Source organism: Vanellus vanellus, assembly GCF_965231255.1.
Source record: "Vanellus vanellus genome assembly, chromosome: 13".
NCBI lineage: Eukaryota > Metazoa > Chordata > Aves > Charadriiformes > Charadriidae > Vanellus > Vanellus vanellus.
Window position 1 is genome coordinate 19,904,651 of NC_138918.1, and position 15,269 is coordinate 19,919,919.

Here is a 15,269-nt window from a genome sequence, read left to right on the forward strand (position 1 = left end):
CTGCATGGTTTTCCCATCTTGTGGTTTGTTCCCGGCTTGCATCCTTCCATAAGTGTGCGCTGAGGATGTTCACTGTGTGACTCCCGTTGGGTCAGGTGAGTCAGCTTGGGTAGCTAAAATCTGACTTACTCAAAGCAGAGGTGGTTAACAAAGCTCTGGAAGCGTCTGCTTCCCATACGCAGGGGAATGCGTATGTGTTCTCCCCTCCCTAACTGTTGAGTGATGCCTTTAGAGATGGAAACTCACTTGTGGTGGGTGTCACGGTCCCCTTTCCTGTGTTCTCACTGCTAACAGATTGTGTCATTATTAGCTTTACTAAGAGCTCTATTAATTTTACAGTCCTTTCTTCTCTGAAAGATTAAAAACTTGAGGTGGTATCAGGGTTGAAGCAATCTATTTGAGGGCAGAAACTGAGAGTGCCAGCTAACAGCACGTGGCTTTTGAGGCAGAGGGTCTGGATGCGCGATGGATTATTTAGGAGCAGCTAGTTAAAGGGAAGAGAGCAAATGCACCCTAATTAGGAATACCTGCTGTAGGGTTTGAGCCGGACTCCGCATTAACACGCTTCTCTATTTTTTAGCTTTTTGCAAACGTACAAGTAGAGCTACTTTTTGCAACAAGCTTTTCTGCAGTATTTTGTACACTTCATAAAAGACATTTCCAGAATTTTTGTAGCTGTACAGTTGAGGAGTATCTTGGAAGGACCTTTCTACTTGAAATGCATTTCCTGTATCTAGTGCTGTCTTTAATCTCATGCAGTCTCACAAAACCCGTTCTACCTATTAAATATGCAGTAAAGCTGTTCTGTTTGGTTTAAACAGCCGAAGTCCTCATTGCTCCTGTATTTTAAGATTAAAAATTCAGCTGCAACACTACCTTCAGATTCAGAGCCATTAGAATGGATTTTTCAGATTTATACTCCTGATTATAATACAGAAAATTAATTGCTTTTGACTGTAAAGAATTATGACCCATTCATTATTTAAGAACCTTCTTGATGGATGAACCTTTTCCGCTTACTTCAAGACTTTTCATGAAATAAGGCTGCTTTTTTAAACTGGTATAAAGCATAATGCACCGATATCAGACAGTGGGTGCACTGCACCCTCTTTAGGGGTAAGGATTGGTGAAAAAGAAAAACGGCACTTTCTCTGTGTCTAGTTTGCTTGAGTATTCAACATACAGGTAGTAGAGCCTGCTGGAAGAAAACGGGGTGAGTTACTTGAACAGCTTTTAAAATAAATACTTTGGCTTTTTAAAAGGAAGACTTACTAGTTTTTTAAAATGTGCTGGTAGTAGAGAATACCACTTAGTTTTGCTTGTGTGGGTATTTTAAGTGTTTGTGGTACATACTGGGGAGAAGACCTTGTATTTCATAGAATCATAGAATGGTTTAGGTTGGAAAGGACCTTGAAGATCACCGAGTTCCAACCCCCCTGCCATAGGCAGGGACGCCTCCCACCAGCCCAGGTCGCCCAAGGCCATGTCCAGCCTGGCCTTGAACACCTCCAGGGATGGGGCCTCAACAACCTCTCTGGGCAACCTGTTCCAGTGCCTCACCACCCTCAAAGTGAAAAACTTCCTAATGTTCAATCTGAACCTGCCCTCTTCCAGTTTAAAGCCATTCCCCCTTGTTCTATCGCTACATGCCCCAGTAAAAGTCCTTCCCCAGCTCTCCTGTAGGCCCCCTTTAGGCACTGGAAGGCCACAATAAGATCTCCTCAGAGTCTTCTCTCCTCTGGGCTGAACAGCCCCAACTTTCTCAGCCTCTCCTCATAGGAGAGGTGCTCCAGCTCTCGGATCATCTTCGTGGCTCTCCTCTGGACATGCTCCAGCAGGTCCATGTCCTTCTTATGCTGGGGACTCCAGAGCTGGATGCAGTACTCCAGGTGGGGTCTCACGAGAGATAACCGGAGATACGCTCCCCTCTGCTCACAGTTTGGCTCCTTGCTGCTGTTTCTTATGCTGCCAATTCAGAAGATCATAAGTGATTTTTGTGGATATTTAAGTCTTTGGGCTTGTCCTTTTAGCAGACTAAGAAAGAAGAAGACAAATTTCTTAGATCTGGCTGATTAAAACCGGCAGAAGAATCAAAATAGTGTTTTGGTTACCTCTAAGTGCAGAAACATTTGCTAAATGCCCTCCGTAGCCAAACCTCTTTAGTCATTCAGAAATAAATATGGAACTTTGTGAATGAGACAGTTGTATTATTTTTTTGTGTTACATGGGATAACTCGCAGAGCACATGGTTCTTGATGTCAAATATGACAGCTTTAATTGATTGTAGTACAATTGTACTACTATCTTAACAATAATGAAACTGTTGATTAGGTAACAATGATTTCATAAACCTTTTTTCTGTAAGGACAGATTACAGTAAATATTATCGTTAGGGCTTTATGCTGGGTGAGCACGTGCACTGAATTCCGTCCCTTGGCCTGTACGCTCACTGGAGGAGGGAGCTGGCGCTTTCCCAGATGTGCTGTGATTTTCAGTTCATTTGTGCAGTCCTCTCTGGTCAGATTCTTAAGACTCTTTTTTTTTTTTTTCTTTTTTTTTTTTGCAGTTGTCTTAACACAGCCTACATCTAAAAGTAAATTGCTAGTGATGTTGACATTTCCTTCTAACTAATTGGATTTAAAGGTTTTGCATAGTATGCTCAGAATACCATTTTTTTCTCTTAGATGTGTTACCTTTGTTCGTGAAAACAACTGCTTTTGCATTTGAGAGGTGCTTTTAATCTTAAAATTAGTCTCTTTGAGAGTTTAAGAAAATAGATTTATCATGTGCTGCTTTGAAGTATTAGAAGGATTTGAGAGGCAGTTAGCCAACTGACATTTAAAACCCTTGAGAACTTGTTCCAGCCAAACCTTTTGCAAAAAAGTAAATGCAGCTAAGGCTTAGTTACTAAAATGATTTTTAGCTGGCAGTTCAGTGCATGTAATCATCTTGGAACATCCTGAGACTTGTGCTTTTGTTCAGCTGCTGTATCAAGGCTTTTGGGTTGTGTCCCTGAACTTGTCACTTCTCTAAATCAGAAATCTTTCTCATGTTCTTGAAGCACTGTGCCTTTGAACGGTACGTTCGTTGCAGTAGCCCATATAAAGAACATTTCTTGTACAGGGAATGTATTTCTGACACTTTCTAGATGGCTGTAATTCAGAGCTGAAGTGATGTCTTGCTAGTTTGACGTCTCTAAATGATACGGATTGTTTGTCCTTGCTCAGTTCTTGGCAAGGTGGTCCTGTTGGAAACGCCACGCTCCTGCCTGGCACCGTCACCAACGGTTGGTCTACCAGGCGACCCGAGGGGAAGACCCAGGGTCAGAGCCAGGTCTCGGCAGCCCTGCAGCCAGCCTCTGCCGGGTCCTGCCAAGGCTCATGCCGGCGCGCTGGAGAGGATGCTACTGCCCGCGGTGTTTCTGATGCAGGTACGCAAAGGGGTTCAGTCTCAAGGGCTGAGAGTTTGGCTTTTGCTCTCTCATCTTGTTTATACAAACAGTTTTTGCTAGTCAGGAGACACCTTGTTTGAGAAGAACCCATGCAGACCAGCTCATTTATTGTAGCAAAACAGAAAGTGCCGTATTTGGTATGATTATGGCAAATGGCAAGCCTGACTTTTATGCCTTGGGTAGTGCTGATGCAGTCTTATATTGCAGAGAATGTAGATTGATCTTTGCGTATTATGAAAGAATGAGCTTTTGAGACCTCTGTTTGAAAAGGGAGGAAGAAAGAGGCAAATTCAGTTTTACAGTATACACAATTTTAATAACAAATTTTTTCTGTACACTGCACTTTGTTTTACTCCATGACTTACGCCCCCTCCCACCAGAAAGTTGCTCTTAAAACATCAGTTAAATACAATGCATCTAAGACTCCTTTTTAATCTCTGGTAGAATAGTTCACTCACTAATGTTTTCATGATGGTAAAAAGAAAAATGGGGTGGGTTTGGGGTTTCGTGTGTGTTTGTGTTTTTTTTTTTTTTTTCTTCGTTTTTTTTCCCCAAAGGAGTGGTTGAAGGATGGCAGGTGCAGCTTCTCATTGCTTACACCAAAAGTGCGCAAACCGGCTGGTGTTTTGCCCTTAGATAACGCAAGTTTTGCCCTGTCTGAGGCTTGATGATATCCATCAAAGCTTCTGTTACTTTTCCCTCGATATCTCTCAAAAGGTTTTTGATACGAGATGTGAAACGCTGAATTTCCAGATGACTCTGAAAGGATCTTTAAGCGTCCTGGCAGCGTGACGCCTTAGCGAGCGAAGCCTGGCACTGGTTCCAGCATCCAGGACTCCGCAACGGAGAGAGGCGGAGGGAGGGAGGGAGGAGCTGCCGCCCTGCAACTGCCTTTGATTTTTGTTGTCTCCTTGTTCTTTTTTTGAGGGGAGGAGAAATACTGTATCTCTCTCTGAACTTGTAACTTTTATGGAAAACTCCGTAAGAAAGATGGAATTCAGCTTCTGGGTAGATTTCAAAGAGCTGAACAGATGGATTTTGATAGCTATGCAGATCACAAAATGAAATCAACTTTATTTTCATTAAAGTAGCACAGAAATTAACTTAGACACATTAAAAAATAAGTGTGTAGTGCAGATTTCTGGTTTAAAGCCACTAGATATTTCTGCTTTTACGTATTAGCAGTAGGCCACTGTCTTCTAAGGGGGGTAATGGGACGTAAGCCGAGATGCTTTGATTTGCATGCAGGCTAGGCTGATCGCTGAAAAATCAGATAATTTCTGCTTGGGGAAGAGCAAACAAAAACAAACATTGATACAGCGGCATTAATTATGTTTCCATCTGATAGGAAATGGGAGCTCTGTGCAGAGGAACACTTCAGGCAGAGACTAAACGCTAACCCATTTTACTCTTTATCGAGTCATTTTTAGTTGTGTGCGCTTAAACGATGAACTAACGCAGACCGACTAACGAGAGGGGAACTGAAAGCATTAATTCAGACCCATTCCGGTATGATGAGTCAAAAATTGAACTTGTGTGGCTGGGTTTGCATGTCACTGACGTGAGGGCAGGGAGGAGGAAACGCTGGCTGGAGGTCAGTGAGGCTGGAGGAGATCTTTGGGTGGGATGAGGGTCTCGAGAGCAGCAGAAGAAATTTTCATTTCTAAAAGGCCCTGAACAGTTGCATGAGGCTGTGCCTGCAGGTGGTGAAGCACCTACAATGCCATTTAGTGTCTGTAGAAACTGCGGCTGTACAAAAGAGGTGGTATTTGGGGAGAGCAAGTTAACGACCTCTTGTCATTAGCCAGTGCTCGCACTGAAACATGATGATTTTAAACCAAATCACTGTGGGTTTTGTTCCGTATACAAAATAAATCAGAGACTGATGAGTAACACAATTATTACAATACCCTCCTTGCCTGGAAGAGTCACAAGCGATTAAGAATGGAAGACAGTACCTTTAAAAAAAAAAAAAAAAAAAAAAAAAAAACCAAACAAAATAAACCAAAAATTAACAGCCTCTAGTTGTGTCCTTGTGTAGAGCGATGGCTTTGCCTGCCGTTTGCTGTCCCTCCTAAGGGGATTCAAGCTGACTTCACTGCTAGTGTTTGACATTCTGCGAGTTTTATGATACCTGTTACCCTAACTGTAATGTTTGCAGAATTGCTTTGCTTACGCCTGGAACCTGGCAACGAATGGCTTTGGAAATGGCAGACATAAACCATGGCATTTGGGAGATCGGCTGCGTATAAGTGTGCGGTAGAGTCAAAGTAAAATTGAGCAGTGCTGTGCTAGGCTGTGTCCGCTGCCCACGAGCCGAGGCTGCGCTGCAGGACCAGTGGAAACTGGGGATAGTGGTGGGGGAGAGAAGTTGGGTGCCTGGTTGGTTGCTTTGAGAGACACTGGAACAGTGCTTGGAAATGATGCTTGGAAAATTGGTCTGAGTGGCTGGGGTGGAGAAGAGGGATTAAATCCAGCATTGCTGGAACATCTGTCTTTACTCTTCTTGGGCATAATTATAAGCTAATAAAGATGGAGTGGGCTTGTGCGCAGAGCTGGGGCGTTGGGAAAGCACCTCCTCAGCGCTTCAGGCAAGCGGCCACTTCTCGTTACCATGTGGAAGACTGACGTGGTACCTTTTGAGCTGTCTAGCAGCAAGGCTTTCCACTGGGCGTGGGGGAGAAAGGTGGAATTCCTTCTTGCAAATGCAGCTGAGGACACCAGAGTTCAGTATTGACATCTGATGGTTGATGATAGTGTAGCAAGATTATTTGGCTGCCAGGATAATTAATGAGTTCGGTTATAACTTCGTCTCTGCTGGTACCCTACAGCTGTAAGTGGAAATCATTCCCCAAAGTAACCTGCTTCCCAGTTCCTCCCGGCGCAGAGCGTGGTGGCAGTGAACAGGAGGTAAGGGAGGTGCGCAGGCAGGGGCAGGGTGCTGCTGAGACAGCCCTGATCTCTCGCCCGCCTGCAGCAGAGCAGGAGCCTGGACGGGAGGGAAGAGCTGAGGAGCCCTTACTGGTGATAAGGAACGAAGTAAGTTTTTCTACAAGCAGCTAAATACCCTCGGATACCGACCGATACATTTTCGTCTTTATCAGCTTAGGTCTGGCCTTCTGGCTCACGTGGGATTTAGTCATACGGAATATTTGCTCTTTGTCCACCTGCCCTGCAGGACTTATTGTATTCAGTTAAAAGCAGTAATTGATTTCCTAGAATAGGTGTAAATCGGCTCATTGTGGTAGAAACAGTTCAAAAGTATCTCTATGGAAAACCACTAGGGCTTCACTGAATCTATTCCATTAAAGTACAGAGTCGCAGGAAGTAAACAAAATATTTGTTTTATAAGGGTGCTGTATGTAAAGGTCAAATGATGCAAATTAATATCTTCAAAACCAGTAATTGAAAAATCTTTATGTAAAATCTTAACAGAAGTCACACTTAGCTTGCTGTAACTGCCTTGGACGAATTCATTTCACAATAAAACATCAAACTGTTGTATAATTGCACCCTAAATACCTCACTAAGTGGTAATACAGATATATAAAAGCAGAGTGAAATAGCAAACAGATTTTTATGCAGTGATTTTTCTGGTTTAAAAAGTTGGCGGAATAGTTTAGTACAACACAATTAGCATACTGTAATTACTGATTTGTTCAAGGTATGTTGACACTGTGAGGAATTTCTTTTCTTCGTCGGTGTGTGCTGGTAATTGTTTAACACTGCAGCATTGGACAACACACTTTTTTAGTTATACATACATGTGTATATATATATAAAAACCCCAAACTTCCATCCCTCTGGTCCTTTTAGCTTTGGTTAGAATGTTTACAATATTTGAGCAGTTGACTTAAAAATAATGTAATCCTTTGCAACCCCCCTCCACCCCCCCGCCCCCGTGGCATCTGAGTACCACCATCGCTGCATAGATCTGCAAATATTTACATATAATTTCATAATATAGTATAAATAGCAATATGGTACTTCTGGCTAAAGAAACCAAATTACTCCTTAAAAATGAGGTGCGTGTGTGTATATATATTTATATATGATTTTTTTTTTTCTTTAAAATGGCATACTAGTTTAGATTCTGTCCCATATCAAGTAAGAAACGAAACATTTTTCAGTGAACTATTCTATAAACTAATTATATTTTCCTAACTTATCAGGAGGTACGTTTTGTTTTGTGGGGTGGTTTTTGTTTTAACTGGTAATTACCTTGAATTTTGGAACAGGAGGACAAGTGAGAGCTTATATTACAGGGGCTAATTCTGTCTCCAGAGAAACCAGTGGAGTTAGTGCATGAAAATAGCTTCCAGGCGAGAGGAAGCCTCAGCTGGGGGGGGGGGGGGGCAGCGGGGGGACAAAGAGAGGCTTCTTCCTTCCTTCCTTCCCTCTTTTCTCCTTAACCTCCCAGTTGATATTTACTTTTAATTAAGAAAAACTTGCATTAAGTGTATTTACACATGAAAAGGTGTTGAAATGCCATTTGTTCATCGTCGTAAGTAATTAGCCTGAATTCATGAAAAGCATCATCAAGTCAAACCAGAGAGCCGATAAGAATTGAATGCACTTAATATTTAGAATCGATCCCGTCGTGCTGAGCTTTCCTAAATAAGCTACACTGCCTACTTTGGGACTGCCTGGAGAGTCGTCCTGCTGATTTGTGACCGTCCTGCTAATTTGTGACCGTGTGAACCACTCCTTTCTGTATCTGTTGGGAGCTTCAGCGAGCTCCATTCAAGGAAGCCAAACTATGAATGCAGGTAGGAAAAGTGTAGTTAAAATATAAATTCACCGGTCCCCAATGCACTTAAATCCCCACCTGGACCTTTGCTGCTCTTTTTTTCCTGTTTCCCCTCCCCTTTTTTACTGGAGTGAGATTATCAGAGGAGGAAAATCTCCCTCCACGGCTGCCTTTAAAGTGAACGGAGCCAGCTGGAGCGTTTGGGATCCTACAGCTGCAGTGGAACAAACGGGGCGTATGTCCCCCCCCGCAGATCTCTGTACAGATATCCAGTATCCTTCCCCGCCGACTGTTTCCATTAGAAAAAGTAGAATATGGAGACTTGGGTATAAATGTTTACACACAGCCATATAATTACATAACATGAAACATTTTACATAGTTTGAGGTGAGCATCTTTTTAGACTTTTAAACATTAGGAGTGCAAGTTTAATGTAATCATTGCTTCTTTAACACTGAAAATATTATGGATTTATTTTTTAAAAAACTTAAAAATAAAAAATACTGCACCACTCCATAAACAATGTTTCCATTAAGTAGCTTGGAAAATTAGGATTTATGTCAACATTTGTAAAAATTAGAATCTGATGTAGGTCCCCTACAATTTTAAAATAGGTTACTTATCTGATTTAATTTGTGATGGCATGTAGGTATTATACTTCACATTCTTTGTACGGCAGCTGCTGACACTTGCACTGTCCGTAGCCATTAATGATGATGAAGGGTCCTTCGTGGGTGGGTTCATATTCGTTATAGGGTCCTTGGTCTGACATATTTGCCATATGCAGCCGTGTTTGGGATCGGAGCTGCCTGTGATTTTGAATCATTGAGCACTGCCTAATTCTTCTTAATGTGGGAGGGCAGCACTTCCTGGAGATGAACACTATAAAAATGATAAAAAAGAAAGAAAACAATAAAGCCATTGTTCCTGTAATTACCCTCTGAGTGAAGATGGCATTGTTTGGCTCAGGGAAATGTTCTTCAGTGGTAACGACCATGCCTGCCGTAGTTGGAATCTCTTTGTCTCCCATATGGAAATGAGAAGAGCTCATTCTTTTCGTGTACTCGGTAGTCGGATCTGCGTACGTGGTAGCCACGGGCGTAACAACAGTCGATAAATTCCAGCAAAGCTGAAACCCATACACTGCATCCAGAATATCCTCTCCCTGGGTGTGGTCGGGGCTGTGGCAGAGGATGGAGTGCTCCCACCGACCTTGGAAGCCACTCAACCATGTGGCCAAGGGGCAGATCTTTGGGCTGCATTCCCACAGATTGCCGGAGAGGCCCACGGTGGTGAGGGACGTCAGCGAACTCAGGATCTTGGAATCCAGAGTGGTGAGCTTGTTGTTATCCATTAGGAGGGTTTTAAGGTTAGGCATAGTTTCAAAGACTGTTAGGTCGATGGCTTTGATCTCGTTTCCAGTCAAATCGAGCTTTTCCAAGGTGCCCCAGGTCCACTCCATGCCACACGTCAAGTTGCTGATTTTGTTCCACTGCAAGAAGAGCGTGTGCAGGCTGCTCAGCCGGAGGAAGTGAGCAAAATTAATCTTTGTCAGCTGGTTGTGCTCGAGGTGAAGCTCCCTCAGCTTGATTAATCCCGCAAATCCGTTGCGAGCCAAACTTCGCAAACGGTTTGTGCTCAGATCCAGGAACTCCAGGCTACGACAGTCCCAGAACAGGCGGACCGGGATGGTCCGCAGGGAGTTGGATCGCAAGTGCAAGGTCTGTAGCTTGCGAAGGCCGTAGAAGAGCTCAGGGTGCAGAGAGGATAACTGATTAAAAGAGAGGTCCAAATTCTGCAGGTTAAGCAGCTGGCTAAAAGTTGTGTTTGGCAAATGAAAGATTTTGTTGGAACTTAAGACTAATTCCTTAAGTTTATACAGTCCTTGAAAAGAATCTTCTCTGACTGTTGCAATTTGATTATGATCTAAGTGAAGCCAAGTAAGTTGACTGAAGCTTGCAAATTGATCCCTTTCAAGTTCAGAAATAGAATTGTGCCTCAGTGACAAACCTAGCGAGCCCTTTTCAGTGGTGTTTGGCACTGAGTGAAACCCCTGAGAGTCACAGTAAAAGAGCAGCTTCTCACAGCGACATTTTGGTGGACAAGCCATGCCCAAGGCAGGCAGCATTTTTAAAACCATACTCATTGCATATAGTGCTGCCAGCATACGAGCCCCTAATGGCCACTTGAAATGTAAGCCTGCAGAATATAATTTAGGAAAACAACAAGATAGGATAGCCTTATCAGTATACTTTGAACATCACCATGGAAGATTTCACTGCAGATAACATTGCCATGCATTTCCGACAAGCTAATTCTAAAGGCAAGAAACAACTTACTACGAAACACGCAATACTTGGATATTACACTTAGGAGTAGTCTTTATCTCGATTACAGAGGATTACAGTGTCACAATTGGGAAAACATACTTTTTTTTTTTTTTTTTTTTAATAAGGTTCAGTGCAGAAAAATTTGCTTTAGCCCCTAACTGCTCCTTTAAAGCACAGCCGGTCATTCGTTACACAAGGTATAGAGAAACGCAGGAACTTACCCATTCTTTTGAGTACATTGGAGGTTGCATTCAGTCGTAGTTTTAGACTCAACGCGGTGAGTCTGTGAAAGGCTCTAATGCGAGATAGCCTTTGAATAATTTACTGGGTTTGGTGTCCTTTGATATTAGTGCAAAATTGAATCCGCGATGCTCTCTTGGAATATTCCTTTTGAAATCACCGGCTTGATCTCCTCTGGCAGGTCTGCAATTTTTAAATCAGTGCCTAATACAAGTTTTCATCCTCCGCGGCTGCTCAGCTGTTTAATTGAAGCTCACGTTTTCTTTTTCCGCAGCTGTGGCTTCCTTTAGTCCTAACTTGTTGATGGCAGATGGGTGGCTTATTGCTGAGAGAAGCTCCTGTAGTAGCATGAGTGCATTTACTGAAAAGCTTTTCAGGGAAGCGGTACAAGAATGGATTTGCTTATGCGCTGCGACCACACAGGGCTGTATATAGACTGACGTCACCTGGTGACGTTCCTTTTGTTTGGGTTTTCCAGAAGCTTTGCTGTTTTAAAGCATTGTGGTGCATACTGTGATCGCGTTAAAGACCACTGATAGAGGGGAGGGAGGGAGGGAGGGAGGGGGGGGATCAATGGTAGGAGTCCTTCGTCCCCACGATAGAAGGACTAGGAAAGACTTGCACCACCCTACTCCCCCCTCCTACATCTGTGCCGGCTGTATTCAGCCGGCGTTAAAAGCAGCGCAGAGCTGCAGTTGGAAGTGCCTTAGTGCTCGGCTGCTGCCAGATTTCTCTTAAATATCGCTGCATAAAAGGAACTTTTAGATGCAAAATACGCACGGTTTGACTAGAGGATGCTGGTTAGCACCAGCTTTTTCACAGAGGTGAGAGGGATTTGGCAGCGTAACAGTTGCGTGTGGCTGTGGTCCCTGCAAAAGTGGTACAGGGAGAGAGAACAGGCGTTTTCGATGAAGGTGGTGTGTCAGAAAGTATAGCGCGCAGCCCGGGAGCAAAGGATGGGAGCGAACGTTTCAAGCGATGAGAAATTTCTGGAAAAAGCAAAGCTTGCACTACGGCACAGGAAAAAATTAATTGGAATCCGGCTTGACAGCGTGTGGTTATGAAACTAGAAAAATCTATTCCCCCCCCCCTCAAACAGTGGCTTTTGTACTTGCTTTTTTCCTGGAGACCGGAGGGGAGGAGAGCAAGTCGTGCGGTTGGCATTTACTGTCGGGGCTCAGAGCAGTTTGGGGGCTTCCTTGCAGTCGCCGATTACGTTCTCGTGTTGTATGCCCCCCGTGAAAGGGGGGGATGTTACTTCCATTAGCGTCTTGCTGCGGGGTAGGTCCGTAACGGTTACCTGGTGTGTTTTAGAGTTGCAGAAATTTACCTTTGCAGAAGTGGGGACCCTGCAAAGCCCAGCCGATCTCTGGCTGCTCAGCGTGGAGGAGGCAAATGTGCTGTCGTGGCTGCTTGTTTTAAAAGTTCATTGCCCTTTTATCTGGAGCAAACTCTCCTCTGGGACAGCTGGTACTGAAAGGTAAATGAACGGACTTGATTTAAATATTTTTTTTTTTATGGTTTTAGTCAGGATCTTTGCGTGCATGCGCAGGAAAGCCTTTGGAGCAGCTGCACTGGCCTTGACTCGGTGTGGATGAGGCGGGGGGGGTGCTCGCTTCCCGCTCTGAGCAACTTGGATAAGCTTTTTTATTTTCACCTTGAGATATAAAGCAATAATGTAGTAGAAGGCACTTGAAAATGTTTGCTGTGTAGCGACAAGGTATCACTTATAACCTCAAAATATGGGAAGAGCTGAGAATAAAAAACTTCCCATGCTGATGGAGGAAGATGATGAATTGTGTCAAAGAAGATTTGAAAATAAAATGGCTGTTTACCTTTGTTATTAAGCTTTGGTTCCTTAGAGGTACTTATTTAAACCAAGACTTGCTTTTTTTCTACCTGCTTCTCCCTTCACTGTCCCGGGACATAACTGTAATACTGACTGCGGTACTTCTTTCTGTGGTGGGCTGTCCTCTCCCGAGCAGACTGAAGGGAAGTGCCAAGTGGAAAGTGAAGAGGTGAGGGAGATGAACTCTTTAAAAAGAAAACCTCAAACCCACCCAAAACCCACAGCAAGACAAAAAAACCCACCCCTCAACCCATTGGGAAAGTGGGTTTATCTTTAGTGATAAAGTGAATTAGGAAATACTAAACTTCTTAAATTGCTCTGCTGTAGTAAATATTTTCACATTTGTTGTAGAGTGAAAGTAGTACACACAAAGAAATTACATAAACCTATTTAAAGAGTTTTTTCACATTTAATATTCACGGGACAAGAAGTACCGGAGCAGAGATCCAGCCTCAGCCGTCAGCTGCCTGGTCGAATTGCTGCACCAAAGTACCTGCAGTTGCGCTTCCTGGAGCAGCTCATCTGGGGCACAATCCTCATTTGAAGTGTTGATTGGAATTTCAGTAACATTTACTTATGATAACATAACACTTAAAAACATTCTAGAGGGTGTCATTAATAAAATGACAATGGCTATAAGGTCAAATGTTACTCCTCTCCTGTGCCATCTCTTGTGGCTATTACCAGGAGGCTGAAATTAGGTATCTTTTGCAAATGTTTTGCTTTTTTGCATCGGTATCTGTTGGTAGGTTCCTCCCACATTAAGATTGTGTAATTTGGCACGGAGTTAAGAGTTAATGTTCAAACACGGTAAGTTGCTTCCTTTCTAAAGCTCTCCGTTCTTTGGCCCGTAACCAAACAAGGGCTATTTAGCACCTTGCCAGTGAGTTTCCTGTTTGGGAAACTGTTAACGCGAACTTCATGGGCGCTTTTCTTAGCAAAACATGTTTTTATGTGCACTTGTGAAATAACAGATATTACCGAAAGCGTGCATCTGATTCTTTAAAGTCTGAAATTCTGCAGTAATGCTCACATTGTTCCTTGGGAGCTGCCTGGGGCGTCGAGGCATAATAGGCTGGGAATAAACCCCGGCTGCCCGCAGAACTCTTGCAATTGTGTTTCTCCTGAGACTTCAAACTCGCTTCCATGCCGAGGAAAACCACGTACGAGTGCCATCTGGGGACTTCTGCCAGAACGGGCACTTCGAAGTAACGGCCTGAATCGTCACGTGCAACACGGAGAGGGAAGACAGCATGTCTGCCTCGGGAATAAGCTCGCTAGGACTCAATAACCGTCAGGGGGGCTTCTGCCTTATCCCGCTCCTCAAGCAGCAAAAGAACTGGTTTTCCTGCTAAACCTACATGCTGGAAAAGTAGACTTGCACCTCGAGGCTAGCGTTGTCATTTAGTTAGGCTGACATCTTGTGGAAGCCTTCCTCGTGTATTAAGAACAACAAATAAGCTAATTTTACTTGATGTCGATGTGGGCTGCGTGACTTTCTTCTGATGTGGGCTTGGAGGATGGCAAGCCCTGGAGTCGCAGGTGAGGCTTGGGCACGCGGGATTGGCAGCCGCGCACATGGCACCACGCGAACTGACAGCTCGTACTCCTCCCTGAAGAAATGATTGCATTTAATTTTTGTTGGATGTTCGCACGTCAGGACTCATGGGAGTATTTGCTGCTCTTTTGCTAAAAGATAACCTTCCTGCTCTGTCAGTAGGGCTGTGGGGCGAAGGAAATGAGCTCAGACGTGGGGCTGGAGCATTACCGTGCACATGCTGTCACTCGGATGGGCTAGTATGGAACTGCGGTAACAGGGAGCCCTCAGAAGTGGACATGGGAGAAAAAGGCATGTCCGAGGTGATGCAGCATCAACAGATGTGGGAAAGGGCACCATGGGCCAGATGTCATTGTCTTCCAGGGAGCAAAGGACACACATGTGCTGCAGTGTAGCATGGTGACTGTCACCTCCCTGGCTGCCAGCTCTGCCCTTGGCACTGGTTGCCCATTTTAATTCCCCTGTGTACCAGGATGAGCGCAGGAGCCAGCTGTCCCCTCTCCACGGGTGCTGGGGGAGTGTGGGGCCGCCAAGGTTGCAGCCTGGCAACAGGGAGGGACAATTGGGTGGGAGCAGCATGGCATGGCATGGCAAGCTGCGCAGGAAAGGAAGCACAGGCACCTTTACTGTGATTCAGGTTTTTGCTGAACCTTAGATGCTGCTGCTTTGGGGAGCTATGGGCTCACCATGGGAGACTTCTTCCCGCAACAAACCAGCGTGTAGTCCTGCTTCCTCAGCCGTCAGACCTCAGATATGAAAAAAAAATGCCAAAATTCATGCGTGTCATCCTTTGCTGCTTGCCCTTCCTGGTCTTGAATCAGCGCTGTTATGTCTGGAATTCATTTGCAGCCCTTCTATCATGGTAATAGAGGGGTATGGACGGTTATCCTTTGTAGAGGTGTAATTAGGCTGGGTGTCATGGCAAAGATGAAGCATGTGCCAAACTGAATCTGAGCACTACATCTCCAGCCTCCCCACAAAGCACCGCTCAGCAGTGGCACGCTGACGCACAGCTGCCATCGCCGCTGCCTGCCCGCAGGAAGGTATGCCAAACACTCATTTTTCACTTATTAAATCACCATCATTAACCA

General features: G+C 44.3%; 2 protein-coding genes across 3 annotated transcripts in view; one reads left to right on the forward strand and one right to left on the reverse strand.

Moving 5' to 3' along the window:
• Window positions 1-15,269, forward strand: part of CTNNA1 (catenin alpha 1) — a 121,089-nt gene that overhangs the window by 52,335 nt on the left and 53,485 nt on the right. The window lies entirely within an intron of this gene.
• Window positions 8,854-10,458, reverse strand: LRRTM2 (leucine rich repeat transmembrane neuronal 2; the record flags this gene model as incomplete). The annotated part of the gene is made up of 1 exon (XM_082490160.1): window positions 8,854-10,458. A coding segment is annotated over one exon (1,605 nt), but the record flags the coding sequence as incomplete, so codon positions are not given.